The 16,152-nt window shown below is 41.4% G+C and overlaps 2 protein-coding genes across 6 annotated transcripts in view; one reads left to right on the forward strand and one right to left on the reverse strand.

Moving 5' to 3' along the window:
* Window positions 1–16,152, forward strand: part of RCCD1 (RCC1 domain containing 1) — a 48,454-nt gene that overhangs the window by 30,896 nt on the left and 1,406 nt on the right. The gene's annotated exons all lie outside the window — the stretch shown is intronic.
* The window catches only part of PRC1 (protein regulator of cytokinesis 1), a 30,685-nt gene that overhangs the window by 8,040 nt on the left and 6,493 nt on the right, over window positions 1–16,152 (reverse strand). For 2 of the 5 annotated variants that reach the window (XM_079914538.1, XM_079914535.1), the window contains exons 2-11: window positions 10,391–10,523; window positions 9,911–10,033; window positions 8,235–8,468; window positions 7,986–8,156; window positions 6,624–6,773; window positions 6,173–6,320; window positions 5,231–5,367; window positions 2,891–2,986; window positions 1,673–1,819; window positions 1,343–1,453 (exon numbers count right to left, since the gene is read on the reverse strand). In XM_079914538.1, coding sequence (XP_079770664.1) covers window positions 1,343–1,453; window positions 1,673–1,819; window positions 2,891–2,986; window positions 5,231–5,367; window positions 6,173–6,320; window positions 6,624–6,773; window positions 7,986–8,156; window positions 8,235–8,468; window positions 9,911–10,033; window positions 10,391–10,523 — 1,450 coding nt within the window. Of the gene's footprint in view, window positions 1–1,342; window positions 1,454–1,672; window positions 1,820–2,890; window positions 2,987–5,230; window positions 5,368–6,172; window positions 6,336–6,623; window positions 6,774–7,985; window positions 8,157–8,234; window positions 8,469–9,910; window positions 10,034–10,390; window positions 10,524–16,152 lie in introns of all 5 variants that reach the window. The other 3 variants (XM_079914537.1, XM_079914534.1, XM_079914536.1) reach the window with 2 other exon arrangements.

Here is a 16,152-nt window from a genome sequence, read left to right on the forward strand (position 1 = left end):
ACCACTGGAAGTGTAAATTGTTATAACTGCTTTGGTATCACAGACTGAATGATCAGTGCAGCCAGCACTTGAGAAATGTTTGAATGCAGCACTCTTGAGATCATGGGCCATATCACTTAATCTTTGTGTTCTCAGCATCTAATAGAGAGAGTCTCAAACTTTTAATGAAAACAAACATTTTGGACTTCCCTGATGGCACAGTGGTTAAGGATCTGCCTGCCAATGCAGGGGACATGGGTTCAACCCCTGGTCCGCGAAGATCCCACATGCCACAGACCAACTAAGCCCGTGTGCCACAACTACTGAGCCCATGTGCCGCAGCTACTGAAGCCTGCACGCCTAGAGCCCATGCTCTGCAACAAGAGAAGCCACCACAATGAGAAGCCCGCACACTGCAATGAAGAGTAGCCCCTGCTCACCGCAACTAGAGAAAGCCCACACACAGCAACAAAGACCCAACAGAGCCAAAAAAAAAAAAAACCAAACCTTTTTTTCCCAACGCTTTCTAGAATTTTATAACACATATTTTTAAAATTTCGTCACATTATTTTCCTAATAAAAAATTAACTACCTAATATCAAACAACAGGGAACTAGTTTAGTAAATGACACTATGTCAAAAGAATAGAATATATAGCTAAGAATGAGCAAGAAAGTTTGATGCTATGAAAAAAAATCACACCAATACCGACGGGAAAAAGCAGAAATCAAAATTATATGTGATCTCTATTTTGTGAAAATACACTATTTTAAAAAGCTTTTTACAGAAGCAGGAAAAACACCAAATAGTCTCATTGGTTCTCCTGGAGTTACATTACAGGTGATTTTTAAAACATTTTATGTGTTATAAAATAATGAGTTGCAAGGGAAAAGGAAAATAATGCTCCACTTCATTTATTAAAGAAACGGTTTTAAAAAAACAAAGGAAGAAAGAAAGAAGGAAGGAAGGAAGGAAGAACTCCCTGATTTCCTGCTCTAGAGATTAAGGAGTATTAGGTATCCCCCTTGCCAAGCATGAAAGTCTTCTTTCACATAGTGCCATGGTCACTTGTTGGAATTACAGAATGAACCTCTGAAGGTTCTCATCATTACAAAATGTTGGCAGCTGCTGGCTCCCGAGTTTAATCTGGGACTCATCAAAGCTGGCCACTCCTTGACTGTCACTGTCAAGTCCCTACTCAGGATTGAACTGCAGAATTGCGTTCACACTGTCAAATGGACTCAACCTGGAAGGCTAGAAAAATTCTTTCCCATCTCTGCAGGACAGAAGGCAAGAGATGGACAGAGCCCTAGCCTCAAAAATGCCTCAGACATGGCAGTTCATGCAGCCTCGTGTTTATTACCTTGCGCACTTTGCCCGGCGTGCCAGGTGTCAGTCCTCGCCGCTTGTTGGGTGTTCGCGGAGTACTACCATAGAGCATCTCTGTCTCAGTTTGCTTCTTGTTCTTTAGTTGCTATGTGAAAGTCAGAAGCAAGAGTGACAAATCCCAGAAGGAGAACAGGTCTGGGATGGGGGCAGAGGCAGGGCCAGAAATCTAGTGCAAGTCTCTGCACCCAGAGCTAAAAAGAGCTGCCATGAACTACTCCTTATTCAACCAACCTAGAGCCCTGGCAGAGACTCTGGGCTGCTCACTCATGCTGTCTTCTCCTCCTCCCAAACTGGGTTCACTTACTCGTTCCTGCTTGGCTCTCTCTTTCTCCAGTCGGTGCATCTCCCACTGTTCTGTTACATACTCCATGAACTTCTGCCCATTCACCACAAATGCCTTTGAATGCTCCTGTTCCCACATTTCAATCCTTGCTTTCAACTCCTCTTCCAACTGAGACCAGAAACAAGGACATGTTAATTACTTCAAATTTTTGGTGTGAAGCCCAAAAGAAATGATTCTCCCGAAGAATGCCTCCTCCCTCCCCAAAGTATCATTAGCCTGACTTTAGGTAGCTGGACCCACGTGGGAACAGGTTGGAGCGGCCAGAAATCAGTCTTGGGATGGTTCATTCATAATACACATGAAGGTGGGAAAAGGCGAGAACCCAGAGCCTGACCACTACAGTTTTGGCGCCCGAAGTTGGCGGCAGCACTGGGGTAGACCAGCAACGTTAAATACGCAGTGTACACTAGAGCGGCACTATCTGGTCCAATCTGGAATCTACCTCTTACTGGCTGTGAACAGGTAGGCAAGTTACTTAAGTTGTCAGTGCCTCAGTTTCCTCATCTGTAAAAATGGAATTAATAATACCAACCTCTTAAGGATGTTGTGACAATTAATAAATGGAAAGTACTTTGAAACAGTATATGGCACTTAATTCAATAAGTGTTAACTATTATTATTAAAATAGAGAATAGTAATGAAGTCCAAAGCACTTTCTCAAAAGGTTACAGGCTGAATTATCCCCTGACAAACTCATATGCTGAAGTCTTAATCCCCAGTACCTCAGAATGTGGCTTTACTGGGACACAGAGGTAATTAAGTTAAAATGAGGTCATCAGGGTGGGTCCTAATGCAACATGACTGGTAGCCGAATAAGAAAATGTGGACACGGACACACACAGAAGGAAGGCCACGTGCAGACACAGGGAGAAGACTACTATCTGGAGCCAGGACAGAGGCCTCGGAAGAAAGCAGCCCTGCTGACACCCGGGTCTCAGACTTCGAGCCTCCAGAATTGTGAGAAAGTGAATTTCTGTTGTTTAAACCACCCAGTCTCTGTTACTTTGTTATGGCAGCCCTAAAAAGCTAATAAAACTTGATATTCAGTTGCTTGTACTAGGTAGGCCCAGTATATACTTACTATCCTTTACCTAAGGAAAAACAATTCAAAGCAAGAGATATACAAAAAGTGAGGTTTTTGTAGCCAAGCACCAAAAACTCTTTCAGTAACAATATTACCTTAGGGAGTGTTTTTTGGAGCTTGGCTCGCTGCTTTTCTTCTTTTAGAAGATTTCCTCCACGATTTGTAAATCGACTTGGATCTGAAGCCTTTCTCTGTGAAAAATACATTTTAATTAGAGTGAACCCCGGACAGTCAGACCAGTCACTTCTGCTAAGAATCCTCACTCTCATAAACAGATACATATTTTTAGGGAGACTTCAGAGTTTTGCATTCCCATCCACTTTTAGCAGTGAGAAATCGTGGCTTTCTAAGGCAGGGAGTGGGGTGTGAACACTCTGAGGCATATGCAAGATCATACACTGGGGTACAGGAAAACTAGTGTTTCCTTTTTAGTCTAAAAAGTAAGACAGGCTTTAATATTTAATGCATTTAATTTAAGGCTCCCTTCCTGGGTTCAGATGTCACCAACAGGAAATGGGGTATGCGGAAGGACAAGGGGGAGGTCTACACTCAGAGGGTTTGGTGGTGGTACCCCTACTTGGCCACTCACTTCCAGCATATTGAGACAATGCAGCTTAAATGTGCTCAGTTAAGGGGTTTATAGATAATCTGGTTTTTATTAAATTAACCCTCACAAAATGGACAAAAAATGTAAAATGTTAGGGTTCTTATTCTTTTTAACTTTTCTGTTTTTTGTTATTCTACAGTGTATACAGTATATCAGAACAGTAATATAAGTGTATAATTTGTAAATGTAAATTAGGTGAATACACTAAAAAACGGGACAGATAATCAGAAAAGTTTAGAAACAATCTTGACAATTTGGGGGCCAAACTGATAAATTCTATTTCCTTTCCAGACTGCTTGATTATAAGCAACAACTAAAAGGAATGGTAATTAGTTTCTTGTTTTTTCTTAAATACTAGCATGTAAACAAGGGTCGCTTATTTGGCTCTTTACTGCCTTTATGTGTGTGTGTGTGTGTGTGCGCACACATGTTTTTTTTTTACACTGAAGTACAGTTGATTTCCAGTATAAGTCTCAGGTGTACAACACAGTGATTCACAATTTTTGAAGTTTATACTCCATTTATAGTTATTATAAAATATTAGCTACATTCCATGCTGTACAATATATCCTCGTAGCTTATTTATTTTATACATAATAGTATGTACTTCTTAAACCCCTACCCCTTTATTGCCCCTCCCCCCGGTAACCATTAGTCTGTTCTCTGTATCTGTGAGTCTGTTTCTTTTTTGTTATATTCACTAGTTTTATTTTCTAGATTCCACATATAAGTGGTATCATACAATATTTGCCTTTCTCTGAGTTATTTCACTAAGCATAATACCCTATAGATCCATCCATGTTGTTGCAAAAGGCAAAATTTAATTCTTGTTTATGGCTGAGCTCTTCACTGACTTTTATTACTCCTTGCTTTCAACCAGAAGTAAGAGGTAACTGAGGACTAGAACACTTGCTCTTAAACAGCTGTGAGCTCTCACAGTTTTTTCCACTTCTGAGTCCTAGTTTCTTGCCTGGAAACTTGAAGGAGTTAAACTCTGGATTCTCTAAAGGCCTGTTCAAGCTCTAATAGGACCAGTATGAACCTGAGAGTGAGTCTCCTTGAATTTCGTGCCCAAGGTGCCTCACTTGCCTCGTCCTAGTCCCAGTTCTGAGCTCTAAAATGCTCTAAGGGAATCGACTTGTGCTAAGTCTATCAAAACAAAAGGAATTCAGAGTACACAAATGTGCCCCAAATACCCAGGCAATTTTCTAATAACAAAAGTTGGAAGAGTACAGAATGTTAGTTGCCTGCCTCAACATCCATTTTTCTCTCCTTCCTTAGTAACAGAGCCTGAATTTATCTGCGATAGTGATTCTCCCAGCCTCGCCAGTAGTTGGTGTGGCATTTAAGCAGAAGTGCTGTGAAAAGAGCCTGGGAAAACCTCTTAGAGGGGGTGGAGGGGCAATGCCTTCTGTGTTCCCTCCTCCACCACACTGACTGAAACGCTATGGTGGGAGCTCTAGAACCACCCTGGACCGGAAGATAAGATCCACCCCTTAGTGGTAAAGGAGCTATGAGCTGGAGAAGCCTGGGACCCCCTGACTGTGGAATAGCCATACCTGCCTTGCACTGCCTACCTTTAGACTTCCTTTATGCAAGAAACTTCAACCTTATTGAAGGCATTAATTTTGGGGTTTTCTCTTACATGTTTCTGCATATAAGCTTGACAAATACAGATGGGTTAGCAGTAGTTTACAGACTTAATGATAAAGATGGTATTAGAAACCTGGTCAAGAGCAAAGGAAACAGGCCTCTGACTCTATACAGGGGACGCTTTCTTAACACTTCACTGTACTCTAAGGAAAACAGACAAAAACTAAGGCAGTACCTCGAACTCTAAGAAAAGCTTCCAGCTTTCTTCCCACTTCTGGACACCTTCAAAGAGTTCTTTGTGAACCTCATAGTAGTTTCTTAACTGCACAATCTCGGCATCATGGAGCTGAAGCAGATTTTCTGTATAGTCCTCTGCAAGATATAGGCCCAGTAGTTTTAAAAAATCCCTCTAGTGTTTAGTATCCCAATTTATACTAATCCTTCATCCCCCTAAAATGGAAACAGAATTTTCTTCCTTACAGTAAAAATGACACACGAGTAAGTGTATGTTGTGGATAATAAAAGCCAGGTTTGTCCCAATCAGGCTGGTGGGACTAGAGACTAAGGGACTAGGGTGTGGACTAAAAGGACTAAGATTCTCAAAACTCTGTCATCTCTTGCCTTGTCTTAGGTTTCTTTCATATTCTTCCTTTCCACCCTGCCCAACAGAGGGCTGAGTCACAGAAAATGTCCAAAAATGTTGAATTTAGTAAAGATGGCTTCATCTTTATATTCAGTTCAGGTCAGACTAGAATTCCATTGGGCCCTGGGGTCATACCTCGTGGGCTCAAATGTGGGCTCTGCCATTTACCTATTGTGTGTCTCTGGGTTAAGTTGTTCAACATTTATGTGCCTCAGTGTCCTCATCTCTTGACATGAGAATTAAGTCAGATAATCCTGTTAAGAGTCTGACATTGCGCCTGGCACAGAGTAAGCTCCTGCTAAACTTGAGCTTCACAACTACATGCTACAGAGATATTCTGCTTCAGAAACCAAGAGATCCCTTATTTCCCAATAGCATTTGCAAATGCTTATTTGAACAGGAATGGCAGTTTATGCTGAATGGCCTGGAAAGGTAGCAATGTCTGTTCAGTAGAGGAAATACTTCCCAGTGAATGTCTGCACTTGTAAAAGACAAGTGAGCAGGCCACATGAAGAGCGACACTTCTGTACGAACCAGAATAGTAAGGGGCAAAAGCTTGTCTCTGCTCCTGGCTATAAAAACACTGGTCCCAGTACTGAGCCAGCTCCACTCGTATTGCCTCAATCACTTTCTTCATGTTTTGCATTTTCAGTTCTTCCAACCGATCCACTTCTAATTGCAGCTGAAACAAAGAGACCTGTTAAAAGTGCTTGTCATACTTGTATATTCACGTAGGTTTGCAAAATATTTTCCCCCTTTTTAATAAAATTACAATACAAAACCAGAGGTAAGTCAACACTCTTTATAACGATGATATCATAGGAGCCAGAAATCTAAGAAACATACGCGAAAGATAAAAGATGAGCAGGCTACTGCCACTCTTTTCTGACGCTTGTCTTAAAAATAGGCTCACTCAAGGCAGAAGCTGGTAAAGACATCAGACTTGACACCAAAATGCTGACCCAGCGCCCTTTGGGTTTCTTACCGCTTTCCGGACCTTGGCCTTTGACCCAGTCATAACTGTGGCCACAGCTTCTCTCTCTTCTGCAGGTATTTGCAACCTATCCCAGAGTTCTCGTATCTGAGCACGCAGCCCCTCACACACTGCTTCGTTTTGTGATTTTCGCATTTCCAGCTGTAGCAAGGAAAGCCAGTGGTTATAGCAAAGACAGCAGCACAGAGAAAACTGGCCCTCTGGCCTCCTACAGAGACACATCTGTACCCACATGGAGAAGAAGCACTTTTACAAGACTGTGAAGAGGTGTGTTTTCATGACTTCTGAAAACAAACTGTAAGGCTGTCATTATGGTAGGATCTCAGACCCCAAGAATTAGGATTCAAATTTTTAATTAAAAAAAATTTTGGGGGGGCTTCCCTGGTGGCACAGTGGTTGAGAGTCCGCCTGCCGATGCAGGGGACATGAGTTCGTGCCCTGGTCCAGGAAGATCCCACATGCCGCAGAGCGGCTAGGCCCGTGAGCCATGGCCGCTGAGCCTGCACGTCCGGAGCCTGTGCTCCGCAACGGGAGAGGCCACAACAATGAGAGGCCCACGTACAGCAAAAAAAAAAAAAAAATTTCAATTAAACACTAAGCTAATTCAAATGACTATTATTATTTCATCCAAAAACCTCAATTTCAGGGGATTTCCCTCATGGTCCAGTGGGTAAGACTCCCTGCTCCCAATGTAGGGGGCCAGGGTTCGATCCCTGGTCAGGAAACTAGATCCCGCATGCATGCCGCAACTAAGAGTCCACATGCTGCAACTAAGGAATCCACAGGCCGCAACTAAAAAAGATCCTGCGTGCCACAACAAAGACCCAGTGCAGCCTAAATGAATGAATGAATAAACATTTAAAAAAAAACTCAATTTCACATTCTCAGAGCTATATATAAATTAAGGGTTTTGTTTAAAAAAAATCAAGGTTGTGTTTCAAATAATACTATTGTCTTTTTTTATTTGGCTGCATTGGGTCTTCATTGCTGCATGCAGGCTTTCTCTAGTTGCGGCTAGAGGGAGCTACTCTTCATTGCAGTGCGAGGGCTTCTCATTGTGGTGGCTTCTCTTGTTGCGGAGCATAGTCTCTAGGCGCGCAGGCTCAGTAGTTGTGGCTGGCAGGCTCTAGAGCGCAGGCTCAGTACTTGTGGCGCATGAGCTCAGTTGCTCCGCGGTACGTAGGATCTTCCCGGACCAGGGATCGAACCCGTGTCCCCAGCACTGGCAGGTGGATTCCTAACCACTGGGCCACCAGGGAAGCCCTATCTCATTATCTTAAAGGAAAAAGCTGCAGTTTTCTCAGATTGCTGGATACTATGGAGATCCCAGGCCATAATTTGAGTAGACATTACCTGCTGTAGCAACTTCTGTAGTGTTGCAATATTTTCCAAAGATAAACAAAAGGCATCTTCATCTTCACAGACCACATCTCTTTCAAAGCTTGTGTCTGGTGTGTGTTCTAATTCTTCCATACACAGTATGATCTGTCTCTTTATGTTGACGAATTCCTCATGCCTAGATGCCTATTAAAAAAAAAAAAAGATTACAAGATACCTAGAGGAAAGTCAAATGACTTTTAGGAACTATGAATGTAAGCACACCTTTGTTTCCCTCAGAGTTGCCACGTGTTGTCTAAACTGGCTCAGCTCTTCTAAGCTGGGAACTGAGGTGCTGTCAATGTCATAGTGGGGCGTGCAAAGAATTTCACACAGTTCTTGATCTTGTTCTTGAAGTAGTTTCAGTTCTTGTTTTCTCTCCTTTTTCTGTTTTCTCATCAGTTCTACCTGAGTGCGCAAATCCTTTTCTAGCTGCAAGATGGTCGTCTCTCCTTCTTCCTATATGAGACAATGTACTATTGTGTTAAGGTTCCAAGCGGATTTCTTCAAAGGAAGAGAAGACAACGAAAGAGGACTAGGATGACAGACTTTTAGTTAAACTTACAAATAAATCAACTTACAGCTAACAGAATATGGCACAAAGAGGGTCCCCTAACAAAGGTCCCCAGTAAGGAAAGGTACCAGGGCACTTTTACAAGAGGTAAAAATTGGTTGAAAAGCTTATTTTGAATTAGCTACAGGGTAGTATATTTAGCTCCTAACTAAATGTTTACCCCAATAATCCTAAACATCACTCAACCAATAAAAATCAATTTAGTACTCCTTGCTCTACTCCTAACTGATAAGCAGGAGAAAAAACAAGTGGCAGTTATGTCCTATAAATTTTATTCAACATTGGTGAACTAAGAACTGTCATATAATTTAAGGGAGATGTACCACTGTATATCTAACTTCTCACCCAATTTCATATTGAAAATTAAAAAAAAAAGACTAAAGAAACTATTTGTCCAAAATCAATGATATTTATGCCATTTGTGTTGATTTCAGACTGATGTCACAGTCTGCCTGACTGTTCTTGGCTACCAGAAATGAATTAGCTTTAACCCTTTAGACAGTCTCCTCCTCCTAGGCTGACTCCACTGAGATACCCAGGCAGTTCTTTCTGTAACAGGGAGAGGGACCTGAGACCTTATTGGTACCACATTAGCCACTGTGTGCTGTCCTTGCACCCACATCTATTCTAATTACCTTCCCAATCTCCACGTTTGTCTTCATTTTTATGATCCCAACACTGTTTTTACCAGTTCTAACCAGGGATATGTTTTGGGGTCCCTCTGTCATTCATGTCATGCTTGCTGGTGTCCTCATTTAAGTCCGATTTGTGCTGGACCACAGGACAGCAACCTCTCAGCAAGGTACACAGATAAACATGGCATGCCCTGAATTTGACTATGCTCTCTTGATATTCCAGCTGTGGAGACATCTCTTCTCAAGTGGCCATTCTGGCTAGTTCAGTGATTTGTAGCTTTCGGGTATGAAAAAATCCACAGAGGCAGGTTTTTTGGGTAACTTTTCCTTATATCACTAGTCACTTTTGTATCCTAAGTAGTTCTCTTCATTTTCTTTCAAAGAAAGAATGGAATGATATCATCTATGCCTAGCTCAGAGTTCAAAAAAATTTTTGTGTCCTACAAATTGATAGAGGCTTGTTTTTGATTAAAACATTTCAACACTTAGCTGCTTCACCTCTCAACAGGGCAACTCTTCACATAAGTGAAAACTGCTTTGCTGGAACCAAGTAACTAGGCAGCACATTTTTCCCATTTCTCATGTCCAGTATCAGCCCTACAAGGAAACTTTCCACCTGTAGCCCCAAATCAAAGTTCTTCCCTAAATCTCAGACCCAGGCAGGATCGATCCCCTGACACCCTGCCATGTACCTGAAATGGCTCGACATGTAGCTCACTGCACAGAGTGTTCAGCTCTTTTTGGCAGATGGCTATGCTTTTGATGAGCCTTTCCTTCAGGCTTTCCTCTTCAGCAATCATCATATCCAGGAGGTCCTACGAGAGATGAAACAGTCCCATAAAAGTTTTGGGTGTTTTCCCCATTGGCCTCAAACAACGAACAACACCAAAACCCTCATAATTTCAAATTTTAAAGGAAGAACTTAAACAAAACCAGGACTTCCCTGGCGGTCCAGTGGTTAAGATTCTGTGCTCCCAATGCAGGGGGCACAGGTTCAATCCCTGGTTGGGGAACTAGGATCCTATATGCTGCACGGCGCGGCCAAAACAAACAAACAAAAAACCAGGAGGAGCCTGTGACATCCTAGTGTCACTTCTATATGCTATCTTAGATGAGACACCAACATCCTTACCCCTGTCCCACTACAAAGAGATCAGTATTACTCAACTCACCTTGATATGCTTCTTTACAACCTCAGTTCTTTGTAACCGCTGGTCCTCTGGAATCCCAATCAATTCCCATATTTCCCGAAGGTGATTCAGGGCTTTCTGTAGACATACTATGGACTCCTCTGCCAGCACCTCACTAAAAAGCAAAAGAGAACCAGCTACATGAGCCACTGCCTCCAGACTAAAAGCAGTATTTACAGAAACTAAACAAACTAGTTTCGCAGTGGGCTCAAGGATAAAACAAATTGAAAACAAGCATTCAGCTTAACTCATCTTGAACACTCCCCTATCCTTCTGCCTCCAAACACCAAAACACTGGCAAAGCAAAATCCAGTATCATATTATCAATTCAGTGTGGAAATTCAATCTTCTGAATAATACTCAGAATCTGGACTTTGATCAATGATTCTACCTATGGCAGTACAATACAGAATTTTAAATGCTTTTATTAAAGAAAAAACAAACAAAAATGTCAGGTCCTATAAAATAGCTGGCAATTTAGTTACTCATTTTTCTCCCTTCCTGTTTTTCTAAGCTATAATTGACATATATAGCACTGTATAAGTTTAAGGTGTACAGCATAATGATTTGATTTACATACATCATGAAGTAATTATCACAATACGTTTAGTAAACATCCATCATCTCATATAGGTACAAAATTAAAGAAATAGAAAAAAAATTTTTTTGCCTGTGATGAGAACTCATAGGGTTTACTCTCTTAACAACTTTCATAAATAACATACAGTGGTGCTGGGACTTCCCTGGTGGTCCAGTGGATAAGGCTCGGCGCTCCCAGTGCAGGGGGCCCAGGTCAGGGAACTAGATCCCAAGTGCATGCCGCAGCTAGGAGTCCACATGCTGCAACTAAAGATCCTGCATGCCTCAAGAAGACCCGGCGCAGCCATCCATAAATAAATAAAATAAATAAGTATTTTTAAAAATACAGTGGTGCTAATTATATTTATCATGTTCTATATTACATCCCTAGTACTTATTTATCTTAAAACTGATTCCTTATAACCTTTTCACTGCCCTCATCCAATTCCCCACCCCCAGCCTCTACCTAAGACTCTAATCTCTTTTTCTATGAGTTTGTTTGTTTTTGAAATATAACTGACCTATAACACTATGTTAGTTCCTGTTACAGAACACAGTGATTTGATATTTCTATACATTTCAAACTGATCACAATAAGTCTAGCTATGATATGGCACCATACAAAGATATTACATAGTTATTGACTATATTCCCCACACTGTACATTTCATACCTGTGATGCATTTATTTTGTAACTGGAAGTTTGTATTTCTTAATCTGCCTCACCTATTTCTTTCCTCCCCCTACCCCCCCCGACCCCTCTTGGCAAATTCCTGTTTGTTCTCTGTATCTATAACTGTGTTTACATTTTATTATGTTTGTTCATTTGTTTATCTTTTTAAATTCCACATATAAGTGAAATTACATGGTATTTGTCTATCTCTGTCTGACTTATTTCACTTAGCATAATGTCCTGTAAGTCCATCCATGTTGTCACAAATGGCAATAATTCATTCTTTTTTTATGGCTGAGTAATATTCCAGTGTGTGTGCATGCACACACACACACATACATACACACACAAACATACACACATATTCTTTATCCATTCATCTACTGATGGGCACTTAGGTTGCTTCCATATCTTGGATGCTGCAATGAACATAGAGGTGCACATATCTTTTCGAATTAAGTGTTTTGTTTTCTTTGGATAAATACTCAGGAGTGGAATTGATAGATCATATGGTAGTTCTATTTCTAATTTTTTTTTTTTTTTTGCGGTATGCAGGCCTCTCACTGTTGTGGTCTCTCCCGTTGCGGAGCATAGGCTCCGGACGCGCAGGCTCAGCGGCCATGGCTCATGGGCCCAGCCGCTCCGCGGCATGTGGGATCTTCCCGGACCGGGGCACGAACCCATGTCCCCTGCATCAGCAGGCGGACTCTCAGCCACCGCGCCACCAGGGAAGCCCCTATTTCTAATTTTTTGAGGAATCTCCATACTGTTTTCCATAGTGGCTACTCCAATTTATATCCCCACCAACAGTGCACAAGCGTTCCCTTTTCTCCACATCCTCACCAATACGCGTTATCTGTTGTCTTTAATAATAGTCATTCTGACAGTTGTGAGGTGATTATCTCATCGTCGTTTTGATTTGCATTTCCATTTTGATTAGTGATGTTAAGCATCTTTTCATGTGCCTGTTGACTATCTGTATGTCTTCCTTGGAAAAATGTCTATTCAGATCCTCTGCCCATTTTTTAATCAGGTTGCTTGTTCTTCTCAATGTTGAGTTGTGTAAGTTCTCTGTATATTTTGGAATATTAACCCCTTCTCAGATATTTTCAAATATCTTCTCCCATTCAGTAGGTGGCCTTGTTGTTGTTCTTAAATTACAACTATTAATTTATAGAATGACTAAAAGTTAAAAAATAATCAGGTGTTGGTGAGTATACAGAAAAGCCAGAACTTTCGTATACTACTGCTTGGAGTGTGAACTGGTACAACCACTTTGAAAACTGTTGGCAGTATCTGCTAAAGCTGAACCCAGCAGTTCCATGTCTACATATGTAGAAATGCACACATATGTACCAAATGTGTGTACCAGAATAATCAAAGCAGCACTACTCATAATATCATAAAGGTAGAAACAACCTAGATGTCCATCAACAGAATAGAGAAACAGTACATTCCTACCATGGAATAATACAGCAATGAATAAAAAAACATGGGTGAATCTCAGAAACATCATGTTGAACTATGCTAAATGAAAGAGGTCAAATGCAAAAAGACTACATACTATATGATTCTACCTTATGAAATTTTAGAAAAGGCAAAACTATAATGAAAGAAAGCAAATGAACTGCCTGGAATCGGGGCAGGGGATCAACTGCAAAGGGGCATACGGCAGCTATTTTTAGGGTGACAGAATGGTTCTAGATCTTAATGGTGATGGTGATTACATAACTATACACAGTGACCAAAATTCAAACTGTACACGTAAAATGAGTCAATTTTACTGTATGTAAATTATACCTCAAATCTTAAAGAAAAAAAAAAAGGGAGGTAAAAGAAACAACTAAGATGGAAAAACAGAACAAAAAGTTGAGGAAGAAGAGGAAAAACAGCCAGATAAGCAAGCATCTATCACTACATGATTCCAATTATACAAAGTTCAAAAACAGGCAGAACTAAGCTTTGCTTTGAGAAGTCAGGATAGTGGTTGTCATTGTCCTGGGAAGTGGTGACTTTTGGAGGGCACAGGAGGGGTGGCTACACAGCGTGTGCTGACTTTATGAAAATCCATCGAGTTTGCACTTGATCTGTGTGCATTTCTGAATATATGTTATACTTCAGTTACAAAAAGTTTATTTAAAAATTATTCACTGTTTATCTGAAGCACAAATTTAACTGTGTACCTTGTATTTTATCTTTCAAAAAAAACTTTAGTTTTCTTTTTTTTTTTTGGCCTCACCGCACAACTTGTGAGATCTTAGCTCCCCGACCAGGGATGGAACCTGCGCCCTCAGCAATGAAAGCGCAGTCTTAACCACTGCCCGCCAGGGAATTCTCAAAAAACCTTTACTTAAAAAAGTTTGCTTAGTCTGCTTCACACAGCATTTAAATAACAGAGATTTTCTCTCCTTTCTTGGTACACCTGGATAACAAAGAGACCACTCTGGCACCAGAGAGACTAAACTCTGGATGTGCTTTTCTATCAGTCAGCCAGGAGGCCTCCAACAAGTCACTGAAGCTCTTTGTGTGCAAATGATGAGGATAGAGGCTCTCACTGGCCCCCTCTTTGTCGCAGCATATTCAGGGGTTCTGAATCACCAGCCTAGATCTCCAAGAACATCAGTTTCTCCATAGGCTTTTTTTTTCTTTTCTGCTCACTTCTTCCTTCCTTCCTTCCTTCCTTCTTTCCTTCCTTCCTTCTCTCTCTCCCTCTCCCTCCCTCCCTCTCTCTCTCTATTTATGTTATTTTTGGCTGCATTGGGTCTTCATTGCTGCGCTGGCTTTCTCTAGTTGCAGCGGGCGGGGGCTACTCTTCGTTGTGATGTGCAGGCTTCTCATTGCAGTGGCTTCTCTTGTTGTGGAGCACAGGCTCTAGGGCACACGGATTTCAGTAGTTGTGGCACGTGGACTCAGTAGTTGTGGCACGTGGACTCAGTAGTTGTGGTGCATGGGCTTAGTTGCTCCACAGCATGTGGGATCCTCCTGGACTAGGGCTCGAACCCATGTCCGCTGCATTGGCAGGCGGATTCCCAACCTTACACCACCAGGGAAGTCCTCCTTAGGTTTTAATATATTCACATCCAAGACATTTCTCTAGCCAAGAAATCCCAATTCAAAGGTTGCCTGTCCTAGTTCAATAAAAGCTTCTGCACAAATACCAGCTGCCTATACCAGATGGTCAATTATCAATACCCACATAATGAAGAGTGTTTAAAAGAATTTACAGGGACTTCCCTGGTGGTCCAGTGGGTAAGACTTGGCACTCCCAGTGCAGGGGGCCCGGGTTTGATCCCTGGTCAGGGAACTAGATCCCACGTGCATGCCGCAAATAAGACCCCGGTGCAGCCAAAAATAATTATTAAAAAAAAAAAAAAGAATTTACTGTACTCCATTTTAGAAATGTTAACAGGTATCAAGGTATTTAATATAATCTCAATGAACTCAAGTTTAACTAAAGTGCTTCCTCAGATAAATACTCCCTTTGCACTTCACTTTTAAGACAAAAGAACCCACAAGTCAAAATCCTAATTTTAGCATTTTATGTAAAATAACCTATACAAGAGGGACTTCCCTGGTGGCGCAGTGGTTAAGACTCTGTGCTCCCAATGCAGGGGGCCCAGGTTAAATCCCTGGTCAGGGAACTAGATCCCACATGCATGCCACAACTAAGAGTTCACATGCCACAACTAAGGAGCCCACCTGCTGCAACTAAGGAGCCAGTGAGCCACAACTAAGAAGCCAGCGAGCCGCGACTAAGGAGACCGTGTGCCACAACTAAGACCCAGTGCAACCAAATAAATAAACATTTTTTTTTTAAATTAAAAAATAAAATAAAATAAAATAACCTACAAGAGGACTTCCCTGGCAGTCCAGTGGTTAAGACTCCGTGCTCCCAATGCAGGGGGCCCAGGTTGAATCCCTGGTCAGGGAACTAGATCCCACATGCATGCCACAACTAAGAGTTCTCATGCTACAACTAAGGAGCCCACCTGCTGCAACTAAGGAGCCAGCAAGCTGCAACTACGGAGCCCGTATGCCACAACTAAGACAGTGTAAACAACCCAAATGGCCATCAACTAATGAACAGGTAAATATATACCTATACAATGGAATAATATTTGACAATAAACCTTGAAAACATGCCAAGTGAAAGAAGCCAGTCACAAAAGAGAACATATCGTGATTCCATTTATGTGAAATATCCAGAATAGGCAAATCTATAGAGAAAGAAGTGGATTGGCAGTTGCCTAGGGCTGGGATTCAGGGGAGGGAGGTGGGTGGGAAAAGGGGACTGAACGCTTTTAAACGGATGATAAAAATGTTAACTGACCGCAGTGATAGTTGCACAACTCTGAATATACTAAAAATATTAAATTGTGACATGTTAAATAGATGAATTGTATAGTATGAGGATTATATCTCAATAAAGCTGTTATTTTAAAAAATCTGGCACATAATAGGAAGTTGTGAAATTTGTGACTTACTTGAAAAA

This window comes from Stenella coeruleoalba (genome assembly GCF_951394435.1).
Source record: "Stenella coeruleoalba genome assembly, chromosome: 2".
Lineage (NCBI taxonomy): Eukaryota > Metazoa > Chordata > Mammalia > Artiodactyla > Delphinidae > Stenella > Stenella coeruleoalba.